Source organism: Harpia harpyja, chromosome 12, assembly GCF_026419915.1.
Source record: "Harpia harpyja isolate bHarHar1 chromosome 12, bHarHar1 primary haplotype, whole genome shotgun sequence".
NCBI classification, from domain to species: Eukaryota; Metazoa; Chordata; class Aves; order Accipitriformes; family Accipitridae; genus Harpia; species Harpia harpyja.
The window spans coordinates 27987783-28000501 of NC_068951.1; the positions used below are offsets into that span (position 1 = coordinate 27987783).

The following is a 12719-nucleotide window of genomic DNA, read 5'->3' on the forward strand; positions in this document are numbered from 1 at the left end:
TACATCTGGTCAAACAATGCATCTGGCACGTTTCCAATCTTCAGCTTTTTCTGCTAAACACAGAAAATAGCTGTGTAGAGAACTGGAATTCGTTGTACACTTCCTGTCAATTGCAATCCATTTTAAAGGTAATAATTATTACAAGCACTATGCACATGGTACATATTCAATTAGAGATTAGAAGGCAATTTATAAACGAGGGCAGCCTGTTTGTAACAGACCCAGTGGCTCTGTAGAGATGCATTGAGTTAGCAAGCTATGACAGTCCAGCTCAGGAATACATGGCTTAGCCAGCATGCCTACGACGCAGCTAGAGAACTGGAAGTTATGAGGGAAAGCACAGGGCAAGCATGAGGGGTTGCATCTCTTCAGGGTACTTACGCTAGAGCTGTAATAATAGCTAATATCTGGAGACACGTGAGCTTTTGGACTTTTAGAAGGGTCTAAGACTGTGCCTTCTGTTGTTTTCCATATAAGTTAGGTGTCTCAAAGTTAGCAGAAATTTCTACTTACAATTTCAGGTATCTATTCCTAAAAGCCATATGCTAAATGCAGCATAAGCCATTCTTCTTTTTTTAACTTGTGCTTATAACCTTTTTATGTCTGTATCATTTTCTTCTCTCAGAAAGTAAAAGAACAGGGACATTTCTGTGTCCTCCCTGATCATTTTGAACAGCTACCACATGAAGGTTTTGCTATAGGCCTTGTCTCTCAAAAAAAAAAAACCCAAGCAAAAACCAAACCTGGGTAAAATACAAAAAAACAAGAGCAAGGTTTTTCCAATGTAGCTAACTTTCAGAGTGTTTAAGCAAAACTGGCTAAAACAAGGACAAAAGTATACTAATACTATTCCAGTACAAATAAATCTTCCCAAATGCTATGTTTTCTTATTCTTGTTATCAGAAATAGCTGCTTCTTCAGACTTTTCTACTGACCACTGTAATTTGGTCGCTTGGACTCTTTCCTGAGCAGCACTGAGCAGCGCTGCCTGAAGCCCCAGTATTTATTGCTTTTGAGTCTGAACTTGCAGGAGTTCAAGGAGGTTGGAAATTAGGGTTTTTTTGGTTCAGCTGCAGAAAGGGAGCCATGAGACAGAAGGAGACAGTGCCAATCAGAGCTAACTTTTATGCTCAGTCTCCACTTAAATGGAGGAAAATACTTCATGCGTGCAACCTGTTTAATGCTAACTAGGAATTTGGACTTTATTGGATCCTTCAGGCAAGGACCTCCTGTACACTTTTTGAAGAATGCCAGACCCGAGTGCCATGTATTAGTTAAAAAGAATTTCCAGTTTATCCTCAGACAGAGCATTAGCCATCAAATACATTATCTTATATCAGACAGCCAATGGTGCTATATACCTCAGAAGATAATGAAAAAACATTCTAGTATGAAATTTTCCTGCAGGCACTGTGATTGTAGTGTGCTGGAAGAACAGATTCCTCCCGCACAGCACATATGCAAAGACTGATTAGAATCTGGTACTGGTGGTAATCTTGTTGGAAGGATAACTGCCTTTTCTCTCAGTCTTTCTCTCTGCCAGTCATTTATGTGGAAACATCTGACCTCTTGCAGTGCCTTAAAGGTCATTTTTTCCTAAGTTGAGGTCCTGAACAAAGGACAACAACAGCTGCCAATTAGGCTGCTCATTTAAAAAGGATGAGTTACCTTTTGTGGTGGTTGCTGCTTTGCTAATTATCAAGGCTATTTTGCTGTAAGTAGGGTTTTCCTCAGTCTAGAAATACTCTCCAATTTTTTAAAAGTCAAGAGACTGAATTGTAAGAGCCATTATATCCTGACATTTGTGTGGCCTTTTCTTCCTAAAAGTGTAAACTAATTACCTATAAACAATCCAATGTCTGATAACAGAAAATAGTAGGCCAGAGATAAATTAATATAGGCTGTGTGCTTTAGAAGTAAGTACAGCTCTAATTGTTTGGTCTCTTAAACACTCATACAAATAGCAGGATCAAAGCCACAGGGCGCACACACGTCCTGTGTGACTGTGGAGGGTTTAAGATAAGGGCACTAAACCTGTTTCATTTTGTGCTGTTGCTCCCTATGATTTTAGAGGGCTGCTTCTCCCAAATACAATATGGGTGCTAGGTATCTGGAGTGGGACCCCTCGCAAACAGCAGATTGACGCAGTTTTGGCAGTAGTAGTACATAGCCATCTCTACTCAGCCACTCCCCTTCTCTCACAGAAAGATAAAAACAGTAGCTGCAGTTCCTGGCATGTGCTTTTAACAACAAACTCAGGAGAAATCATTCTGCTACTGAAGCAGAATTTGCAGTGCGTTATTTTCTTACGAAAAGATAGCTGACGGCAGAATCCTATAAGGTAGCCATTGTATCACGTATCTAGAGAAAGGAGATTTGTTGCTTCAATTCTGAGTGTAGGTCTGCTCGTAACTTGTTCATGAGATGTTTAGGCCAGCAGAAAAGCAGCAGAATGACTAGATCACAGCGATGGTGCTTCATTTGGGTATAGTGAGACAAAAACTGACTTCAGCCACCTCTTTGCCTTTAGTCCTGCAATGCTCTTTTTACTAAACATTGTCTGATGCTGTTCAGGAACCACTCCTTTGATTCACTGATTTTTTTTTTTTTTTTTTTTCCTTTCCCCTGCTTTCAGTAGATTTGGACATCTCCATTGCCATACTTTTAAAGTTATACTCTCCTGTTCCTATTTGCTTCAGAAGTGAGTCTATAATTATGGATGGAACAGCATCAAGTCTGAAGTCCATACTGAGGCTATTTGATGACATATCAGGGTCAAGAGACTATAATGATTTGATTTACGGTTTTTAAGGAATTAAATAAATGTTTCATGACTGTTTTGTCAGCCTGTTTCAATTAATATGATTAATTAGCATTAAATTAATATGCTTATAAACATGACCCTTTTACACCAAACTGTCTTTGGAATACAGCTCCATTTATGATCCAGCAATCAGCTGATTGATTCCTAGCCTGTTTCTTTGTTGGAAAATGTATAGCTATATCATAAATGAGCTAAGAAAGTTTTGAAAACTTAATGTATTTTCAAGGGATTTCCAGGAAATATTAGCTGCTCCTCTGCAAAATGATGACTTTTAATAATCAGAGATAATCATGTCTGCTTTATAGTGTGGAGATTAATATTTGACACAATCAGTACTATGTCCATCAGTGAGCAAAGACCAGTCTGAACTTTCAGTCCTTCAGTGTAGGTTAATTAGCTCAAGTAGTCCTAGTAAGACTACATGCTTTGGTAAAGTTACTCAGAAGTTATGCAGTACTGAGTTCTCTTGTTTAACCTTCGCCTTCTCCTCAAGCTAACGTAAAACCTTGGATGTAAAGGGCTGCTGAAATCTTAATGCCGCATCTTGTGCATACTGCATGCCCAGTGCAGCTGAACAATCAGGCCAAAAGCTTTTGTCTATAAGGCAGGTATTCCCTAATGGATTTGTTGTTGGGATCAGCAAAAAACTGAGTAACTGTTTAACTAGTAATGTGGTTAGAAAGGCTATTACACCTCATTTGAGAAAGCAACCTTTACAAGCTCGTTAGACACAACTATTTCAGAGATGACTATGTAAACAAGGGTCAGACAGGTGGAATGGAGACAGGCAGGGCAGTGTGCGGCATACCCCGCTGCTGGACATGCTTTCATGTGCCTTCTAGTAATTCCCTGGCTCTACTTCCATAGGAGATGCGTTTCAGAATTCCCCTTCCAGAATTTATAACTTGCTGGCAGTATTTTGTCTGAAAGCAGAATTCTCCATACCCTTGCACACTTAACCAAAGAGAGGTATTGCCCTGTTCCCTGGTTTCTTTGTTGTGGCTTTCCCTGGAGTTAAAGGAACATAACCAGAAAATGATATAACTCATAAGTATGACGGATAACATTTACAGCTGTTAGAAAAAGTGAGAAGCCTCTTTTAACACTCTACCACTAGGAAACTGTGCTGGTCTTAGCTTGGCATTTGAGTGACACTGATAGAGGGCAGAGAGAAAAAAATAGTGATGAATGTTTTCTCTTCCTGCAGAAAACACAGTATTGTCCATGCATCCCTTTCTAGAGCTGACCTGTAGGGATTTACAGTCTGCCCACTTTGAACAAACCAGTAATTTCTATTTATCTACCAACACACTGCCCAGCCACTGACTTACTGGCAACTGTTGTTTGCCTGCAGCATAAAGTGAAGTTTTACTGGCAGCAGTAAATAATTCTAGAGAAAGCTGCACAGAATCAAAAAGCTTTTGATCAGGTCCTAGCAGTTTCGTCTTCCCCTTTGCTGAAGATATATTGGATAAATTAACCTTTAAATGTATGAAACTCAGGAGCACTCTGTTTGACCTAACCTTGTTGCCACAGATGGCAGTGTCAATTTTAATGTTAAAATCACTATGACCATAGTCAGGTCAATGATGATGACTTAAAAATACTGCTATAAAACATCACTCATGTTAAAAACAAACAATAAAAACACACAGAGAGAATGTTTATAAATGCTTAGTGAGAACTGCGATAATTGGATTGAATGAAACCTCTCTAAAGCCTGCATTTTCACTAAATCTTTGTTATCTTACTTTTCTTATGACAGCGTTAAAATAATCTGTTGTTTGTGACAAGATTTGTGTTACTTCATACTTTCAGATTCTGTAAGTTTCAGATGCTTGAAATCTAATATTTCTCTTTCATGGAATGTTAAACAGCGATTGACTGGATAATAAAGGATACATGAGGACTAATAATTACATGGCATCTTTTAACAGGCATTCTTAATAGAGGTTCTTAAATTCTCATTTAAGAACCGTAGATAAGTTTTCATTTTATATCAGTATCTGAAGAAAATCATACTGGTCTTTTTCTTCCTTATCTATTTTTTTAAAGCAAATGATGAAGTATTATGAGAAATGCAGAACTCAGCACCATATCCAGAAATACCACCTCCATCACTGTGTACTGAATTTTACCATCAAGCTATGAAATTTTAACAGCCACCAAAAAATGTAAAGAAAATTATGCAAAGCAGCAGAGAAAAAGCATTTGTTTAAAAACAGCTAACACAATTTCACAATCTGATTTACAGTTTTAAATCTAATTTCCATGTTTTTTGTTAGCTTTAGCTTCAGCCTTAACTCACTGTTTTGTCAGTGTGCATTACAGTTCACCAGTCCTTATTGAAAGATCTGTCATATTGTAACAAAAGGGAGAGACTGCTTTGGAATAATTCTATAAATGAACTGAAAAGCCCTTGATTTTGGCCAGTAATGAGTAATAAAAATGACTTAGATTGGGAGCGAAGCTGTCTGTCTGAGCAACAATTTTCATTTAAAATGCACCGAAGTGATATATGATTATGAGATTGCCAAGTGTGTGGCTTACTAAATTGGCTTGAAGAGAATTCTTGGGGGGAGAGAAAGGAGGCGGCAGTGCAGGTCTTGCTGAAACAGCTGCATATGAAAGGGTAATCTTTGGATTAGAAAATAAATTAGAAGAATTCAAATGAATTTAACAACAATTTTTGAACCATATTGTAAGGGAGGCTGAGGATTAAGTGCTTAGGGGGGAAGAGAAAAACAGAAGGGGTACATAAAACTCATAGCTCTATAGAGAAACACATAATCCCTTTTCTGTGTGTTCAAGGGTAGATTCAGTTTATTTTCACTATTTTGTTTTGCACTGTTGAATGGGAGGGAATAAGAGAGTAACATGAAGAAAACCAGTACGCATTTGAACCAAATGTTAGTTAATTCTGTAGTTGAAAAGGTTCATATGTAATTAAAAATACCATGGCCCTTCTTTTTCTCTTTCTCTCTCTGAGGCTATGCATCACCAAATCATGCAGATGAATCCCTGTAAAAGCCTTGTATTCAAATTGTAACAGTTATATGCAAGGGTAGTAATGGCATATGCAATTCAGTATTTCTGCAAAATAGAAACAATTCTATAGTAGATATAAATGTTATTCCCTTATGAAACAGTTATCAGAGAAAGGTTCTCTTCTCTGGTGGAATACTTTTCAAAAGCATCAGCCTCTGCTGGTATGAAGAAATGCAATTGAGAAGACTTATCCCGTTCAATAGCTAACACTTTATTCTGGAAATACTGACCAGAAACTTTTTTGTGATTTAAAATCTGAGAAAGTCTGACAGTTGAACTGATACTGTGGCCAGTATTTTTTCTATCAAACTGTTTTTGATAGAAAATCGGATTTTTGATTAAATTGAGATGTGCAAGAAGCGATGACATTTTCTATGTAAAATTTCCAATACCTATAACAGAGGAATTGCTGAAAAAAGGTACCAGCTTGCATCATGAAGATTATAGTCTCAGACCATATATTTCCATTTTGTTCTAGGAGATAGGTTTTCTACAACCTGGGGTTCTTGGGACATATGAGTCAACATTAAAAGTGAAGAAAACTGCATTTAAATGACTTCTCACAGGATCTAGGTACTGGCAAGCTAGTCTAAAATTACTCCTTGTGCTGAAAAGTATTTTGAACATTGCAGTGCCATATATCTAGTACTGAGAACAGCCCCAAGTTTTAAAAAATAATTACAATTGTACCAGTCACCTGTTCAAACAAAAAACAGATGACCAAAATTCTCATCTCTAAATTCTAAATAACACCATGGAAAAAATTCACTATCTTTCTAATTATGTCAGATTTTTAATGAGGCAGAAATGAATTGATGTCATTGCTCAAGTCTGCGGGCCAGACTGCAGTTCATACAGTCCCTTTGCAAAAATCCACGTGGATCCAATCTCTCAGACCACTTCTCTCTTATTTACCAGAGCTCTTTGATTTCCTTAGCTTTGTAGCACTTTTGTACGGAAGCAAGCGTAAACTGTTATCTCCTTACCCTTCATCTCCTCGACTGCCATTTCAGGTCTCTTGGGAAGAATAGATTCTTATGTTTTTTGCTTATCCAGGGAATTGTTACTCTTTTCCTAGTGAAATCTCCAGTCTTTCCCCTAACGAAGACGTAAGCCTCTTCCTTTGCATTAATGAAATCCTGTCCAGCTATATTCCAGTACCTCTGTCTATTCCTTACACCAGCTGAAGACAAAAAGAAAGTTATTTCCATGCCCTACCTGTTTAGTTCTCATTTTGGAATCTGGTGACAGATTGTTGTAGGTATAATGGGCCTGTGTGACTCCACAGAAAAGGACTGCAACAATACCTGAAATTCAAAGAAAAAACAGTTAGCTGCTTCTATTTTCTTACTTAGGTTTGTGAAAAGGCTGCAGAAAAAAGGTAATTAGATGGTTAACAGCATTTTACAATGCTTTGTAAACAAACAAACTTTAAGATATATTTTATAAGAGCATCTTTCAAACAAATGAGAATTTTTTTTCTTTGCTAAAAATCATGAAGGTCTTGAATCTTCTACCTGGTCCATCACGCATTCGTAGCATTTCCACTGTTGTGTATTTGGCCAAAAACTGTAGAAATTTTGTTTGAATTAATACATGGTAACATCTGAACATAGTCTGACTGACAGGCAAGACTAGCATAATTGTAATATGAAGGACTTCAGATTATTTGAAAATTTTGGCAGAGACTGAATACGAAAGGAAAAAAATTATTTTATTATATTTAAATGGCTTGAGAGCACTTGGTACTGAATGACTGCAACAGGGGAAAGTCATTTCAGTCTGTGCCTGATTGTTAGCTTTATCATAAGCAGTGTGTAACAACGTGCAAGGTGGACAACAAAACAAAAAAAGTTGATGCTCTGGTAGGTGCAAGCTGCATTGCCCAAAATGACTATGTCAATGACTGTAGCCATGTGGCACTAACTATACTTCCCAGCCTGTGGAAGGTCTTAAGGAGCAGAGCAGCAGGTTTGTCAGGAACAATAATAATAAATTTGTATTATAGTGATATTTCTTTTTTTTGAATACTTCCTCCCTGGCCCTGGTCCTAACTCACTAGAATCATTGAGTAATGTCACTGTAATGCAGTATTATAATTAAAGTAGTTGATAAGATTGTAACTGTGCTTTCCTGTCAGCTCTGGAAACAGATAAAGCAGAAGAAACCCACACAGGGAGAAAATGGAAACCCCAAAATAAGTGTCCACTAGTAACCATATGTAAATGCTCATGGAGTAAGAAAGCTCTGTGCTTTTCTTAAACTTGGGACGTATCTTCATAGATAATTATTTACGCAACAGCTCAGGGCTTGTTCGTGTCCATTCTGATCATCATTCCCTTGAAAAACCCCCCACAAATTTCCTGAAGCATGTGGAACATGCAAGTTCTCCTCGGTTTCTATATGCACAGCACATGAGCAACAACTGGTTTTGCACAAAGCCAGCCTGCAGCGTGATCACTGCATGCCTGTGATCTCTGGGACTCACGTATAGGCAGTCTTCCACCATCCACCCCACAGTGCTTTAGTTCTTGTGCCTTTCAGCGCTTCTACTCACTGCCTCTTGTCCAAGAGCTACAACATGCCCTAATTAGCATTTTAGTTCTGCTTCCTCATGGGCTGCTCTGTAAATTGCTAGGTAATTTTTAGCTCTTAGGCTGCTCACATGTACTGAAATAACACTGATGAATCCAAGGAAACATATTGAGGCAACAAAGGAAGCAAAAAGATACCTGTCCAGGTTTAGGCAATATCCATCCTTGCAATGTGACTGTGCAGCAGATTTCTAGGCATTTATTGGGTTAAACTAGCATGAACTGAAACATATAAACCAGTTCTACTGGAAGCAAAGAGCATGAAGTAGAATTGTGAAAATAATCCCAGTCTGTGCCTTCACTCCTGGACTTGAAACAGGGTAAGGCTTCCTCCATGTTCTCCAGGATGGTGTCTCTCCTGAATTTACAAAGGCCAGCAAGAAGAGGCTCAGTAAGGGGGCAGAATCTACAGTGCTGCAGGCTTTAGCACAGCAAACCCAATATAAAACAATCTGCTACTTCAAAAGGATTAATAGAAGCAGCTAGGCTTCACACAGTCACAGGAAAAAATGGATGGTAATGTACTGAACTAGTGTCAGGTGAAAGTGCCAGTGCCTCGACAGGTTCTTTAACAGGCTTATCCAAACCTCTAAATGTTTGAATTTTAGCAGCAAGAGGTCCCTGGAGGTAGGTGAAATATCCTCCTCCCTTGAAGCACGGTATAGATAAGGAATCATGGCAAAGTAAAAATTTAGACAATGCTGAAACTATTTCAGTTGGGGGAGTGTGTGTGTGTGTAGCGGGGAACAGTACATTGCCACATAACAGTTAAAATAATTATTACCTTACCATGTCTTTCTCAAGTTTCTGACTCTCTCTGGATTGCTAACCATGAAAATATTGTCCAACAAAAACCAACTTTCTTTACTTGCAAGCACCTCTTGTTTCTGGGAAGAATAGAGGCCTGGCATCAATATGCCTTTGATAGAAGAAAAAAGTATGGAGTAAAAAATTTTGAGATGAATTGGGCACACAGGATAACTGCCATCAGAAGGAAAATGAGAAAGCAAATCTTTCCCCCCCCCCCACAAAACACTGTGGACATTTTCTTTGCTTCTGGGTTCTCTTTATATTGTAAACTTACCTGTACTACTTCTACAAAACACAGTCTCTGTAGCCAAGAGAAATTCCACTGAGCTTTAACTGCTGTGTCTTTGTTTTTTAATATTTATTTTCTTATGTCTGTTTTGATATTTATTTTTTCTAACTACGCTAAAACTTTTCTTTACAGTAAATAATGTGGGAAGTAGTGAGATTGTCACTGCCTAAATACATTCCAGGAAGTTCATGTTTTTGTGAGGTCTAACTGTTCTCTTAAACGCGTCTAAGTCGTTTTTCTTAGTAACTGTATTTGCGCAGAACTGATCTGGGGAGTTTAAAAATTCTCAAGGCATTAATAATATGCAATGGGATGCTCAAACAATTAAATTTCAGTTAAAATATATAGCCAAGCAGTAACATTACTAAGTATCACTAGCTCCAGGCTCAGTAACAGAAATGGAGATAAGAGTTTCTGAGTCACTTTCTTCTACATGAATCATCATCATGCCAAGTGTTGCATTTTAAAAATTGACTATTAAATTCAACTATAAAAGTTTTTTTGACTGCTAAGAAACTGTTAATTATGGGAAGTGAGAGAACTGAGAGAGTGACGTGAGGAATAAAATGGCCTAACTCTGATTTTACAATAGGAATAAATGATCTGAACCATGCAATCATGCAAGTGTAGAAACCAGACACCCTGTTTCCAGGGAAGACTGAGGGAATGCAGTGGAATATTTCAATTGCTACAATTGAAGACTTAATATTTACCAGCTCTTGCAATGAATGGTTCATTAAAATGCTTGGAGAAAATTGTTTGCAATGCATTTCCATAAAAATGATTACTTAAGAGTAATGACCAATTACATGTTAATGCAACTACAAAGGAAAGAGAAGTACCTAAAGAGGCAAACACAGAACTCTTTAGTTAGAAGGAAATAGCAATCTGGATTTCTTTGTAGGACTATTAAAGCTAGATTTTGAAGTTACCTGGGTAGCAAAATACTGTAGGAACTCTGTATGGCACGTAAATTAGGTTGTTAAATTTTTGTAGGGTTTCTTTCACGGAGAAACAGGTAAGACCAACTATGATAATACTGGAATTGTAAACAGAAAGTATTTATTGGATACAGGGAGGCAGATAAAGTGAGATGGTCCTTTTACCAGTCCTTAGTGCTCAGTGCTTTAATTTCAGGGTGTTGGGGACTGTTACGGAGGTACTGCCACAGGGACTCAGCTCCCTTTTTCAGTGCTGTTACATTGTTTCATTTTTAAGTGGCAAATTTAGCAATTACTGAGATACTTAGTACTACAATTGCTAAACAAAATGTTAACCTAAAGTAAACAGAGAACGTTTTGAGTTGAAATGGGTGATCAGTTGTTAAGTGCAATACAGCTCCCTGTGTTTATTAATAGTTACTGATTTTTTTCCCCTTAATATAAAAAATGAGAAACCTCACAGTAAGATGTTTATAGTCACTAGTAAACTTTCAGCTGCAGCTCAACCTCTTTGAAGAGGTTTTATAGAAGTCCTACCATTTTATTTGATTTTCTTTCTCCTTATATAACAGAGAAATAGTGATAGCTTGTTAGCTGTTAATACAATTAGAGAACTTATTCTTACATTAGTTTTGCTGAACACTTGTAGTTGAAATTGTTGTTAGGACAAAAGCTAGTAATATCAAAAGATACCATAGGATAAAGGAGTAACTTATATCTTTAAAAGTATTTTGCTGACAGTGTGAACATTAACATGACAGTGTGAGCATTAATTTGTAAGTGTTGATCTAAAAATAATTCCTATATTGTCACTGAAGGAGAAATTTTTTTTTTGGATCATTTCACAAATAGGCAAAAGGAAACGTAACCTTGCTTTTCAATATCTGATTCTAAGAGAAAAACTGGAAAAAAGTCTCTCTTCTGTCAGAGAAGGGCGATATGTGCAGTGTGCTTTTAGTGCAAACCTGGAAGTGACTAGCCACAATTTAACCTTCAGAATTTGCTAATCTGAGAGAATAAAACTAACATTATGTCTCCAGCTGTCAGGTCTTTTAGTGGTGAAAAAAGGAATTTAGAAAAAAGACCCCAAACCTCTACCTTCTGGGGAAACAAGGGAGTGGATAAAATGTATAACTTCATTTGGAAAGATCTGTAGGTAAACTGACAGGTTTTCATCCCAACTTCAAAGCATTCCAGAGCTTCAGGGATGCCTCTCTAATGATGCACAACATACTGCAAATCCCACAGTAAATCAAGCAACGGGAACTGGTCTTTCATCAAAGGTGGTGAAATGTGTAAAAAAAAGAACAATGAGGACTGGGTAATAGAGAAATTATTTAAATCATGTAATGTTTACTTCGGAGTCATATTTATGTCTGAATATCTCCACAGCACCTACTGGGTACAACCCAGTGCAGACTGAGTGCATGAGTGGCAAGAAATGAGGCACTGTTTTCTGCATCAAATTGTTGCAGTAATAAGGCTATAAACCCAGTAGCAACCATATCCCTATTCAGTCCATTTTCACTGAGGGTATGAAGTGTGACTAATCATTTTCTTGATATTAAAGCCAAGATTTAAGGCTTCTTTCACCAGACCTGCACCATTGCAGAACCAAAGCTGGTGCTTTGTTCGTGAGCTTTCATCTCTGGAGTTGTCTGAGGTTGATTTTATGTTGAAGTGACAGAGAGCAACAAAAGACAGAGCTGAGGGAATTTTTTAGGCCCTCATCTGAGGACCAATCATTGGTATTGCACCTGGCTGCTTCAAGTGAGACCTGAGCTTCAGTGTTTTACTTTTGTAATCCCAGATGAATCGCTGAATTCAATTTAGATTGGAACTCCTGTGGTGAGACATAACAGGTTTTATTCTAGACATGCTAAGAGCGCTTACCCTGTTTATCCTGAGCCTATTCACTAGCAATAAGACTCCACTACCCTCATTTTATGCAACTGATCATTGATCTCAGCCTAATGCCACGATAGAATATGTACTTTTCTCTAAAAACAATCACCTTTCTCTTTTTCCCTTACTGTCTTAAAAGGCTGTACCTACAACAGCACCTAAATTAGCCAGACCCAAGCACTGACTCAAGTGTGTGCATAGTCTGGTCAAGTGATGCTGTTGAAAGGGCAAATGGGATAACGGAAACTGCAGAGAGTGTTGGATCTAGCTTATATGTCACCAAAGCATGTCTAGAGCTTCCTCTAAAG

At 37.7% G+C, this 12719-nt stretch overlaps 1 protein-coding gene across 1 annotated transcript in view; it reads right to left on the minus strand.

Moving 5' to 3' along the window:
• SLC9A9 (solute carrier family 9 member A9) overlaps positions 1-12719 on the minus strand; it is a 219552-nt gene that overhangs the window by 113084 nt on the left and 93749 nt on the right. Inside the window, exon 9 of the mRNA XM_052804257.1 lies at positions 7091-7179. Coding sequence (XP_052660217.1) covers positions 7091-7179 — 89 coding nt within the window. The remainder of the gene's footprint in view (positions 1-7090; positions 7180-12719) is intronic.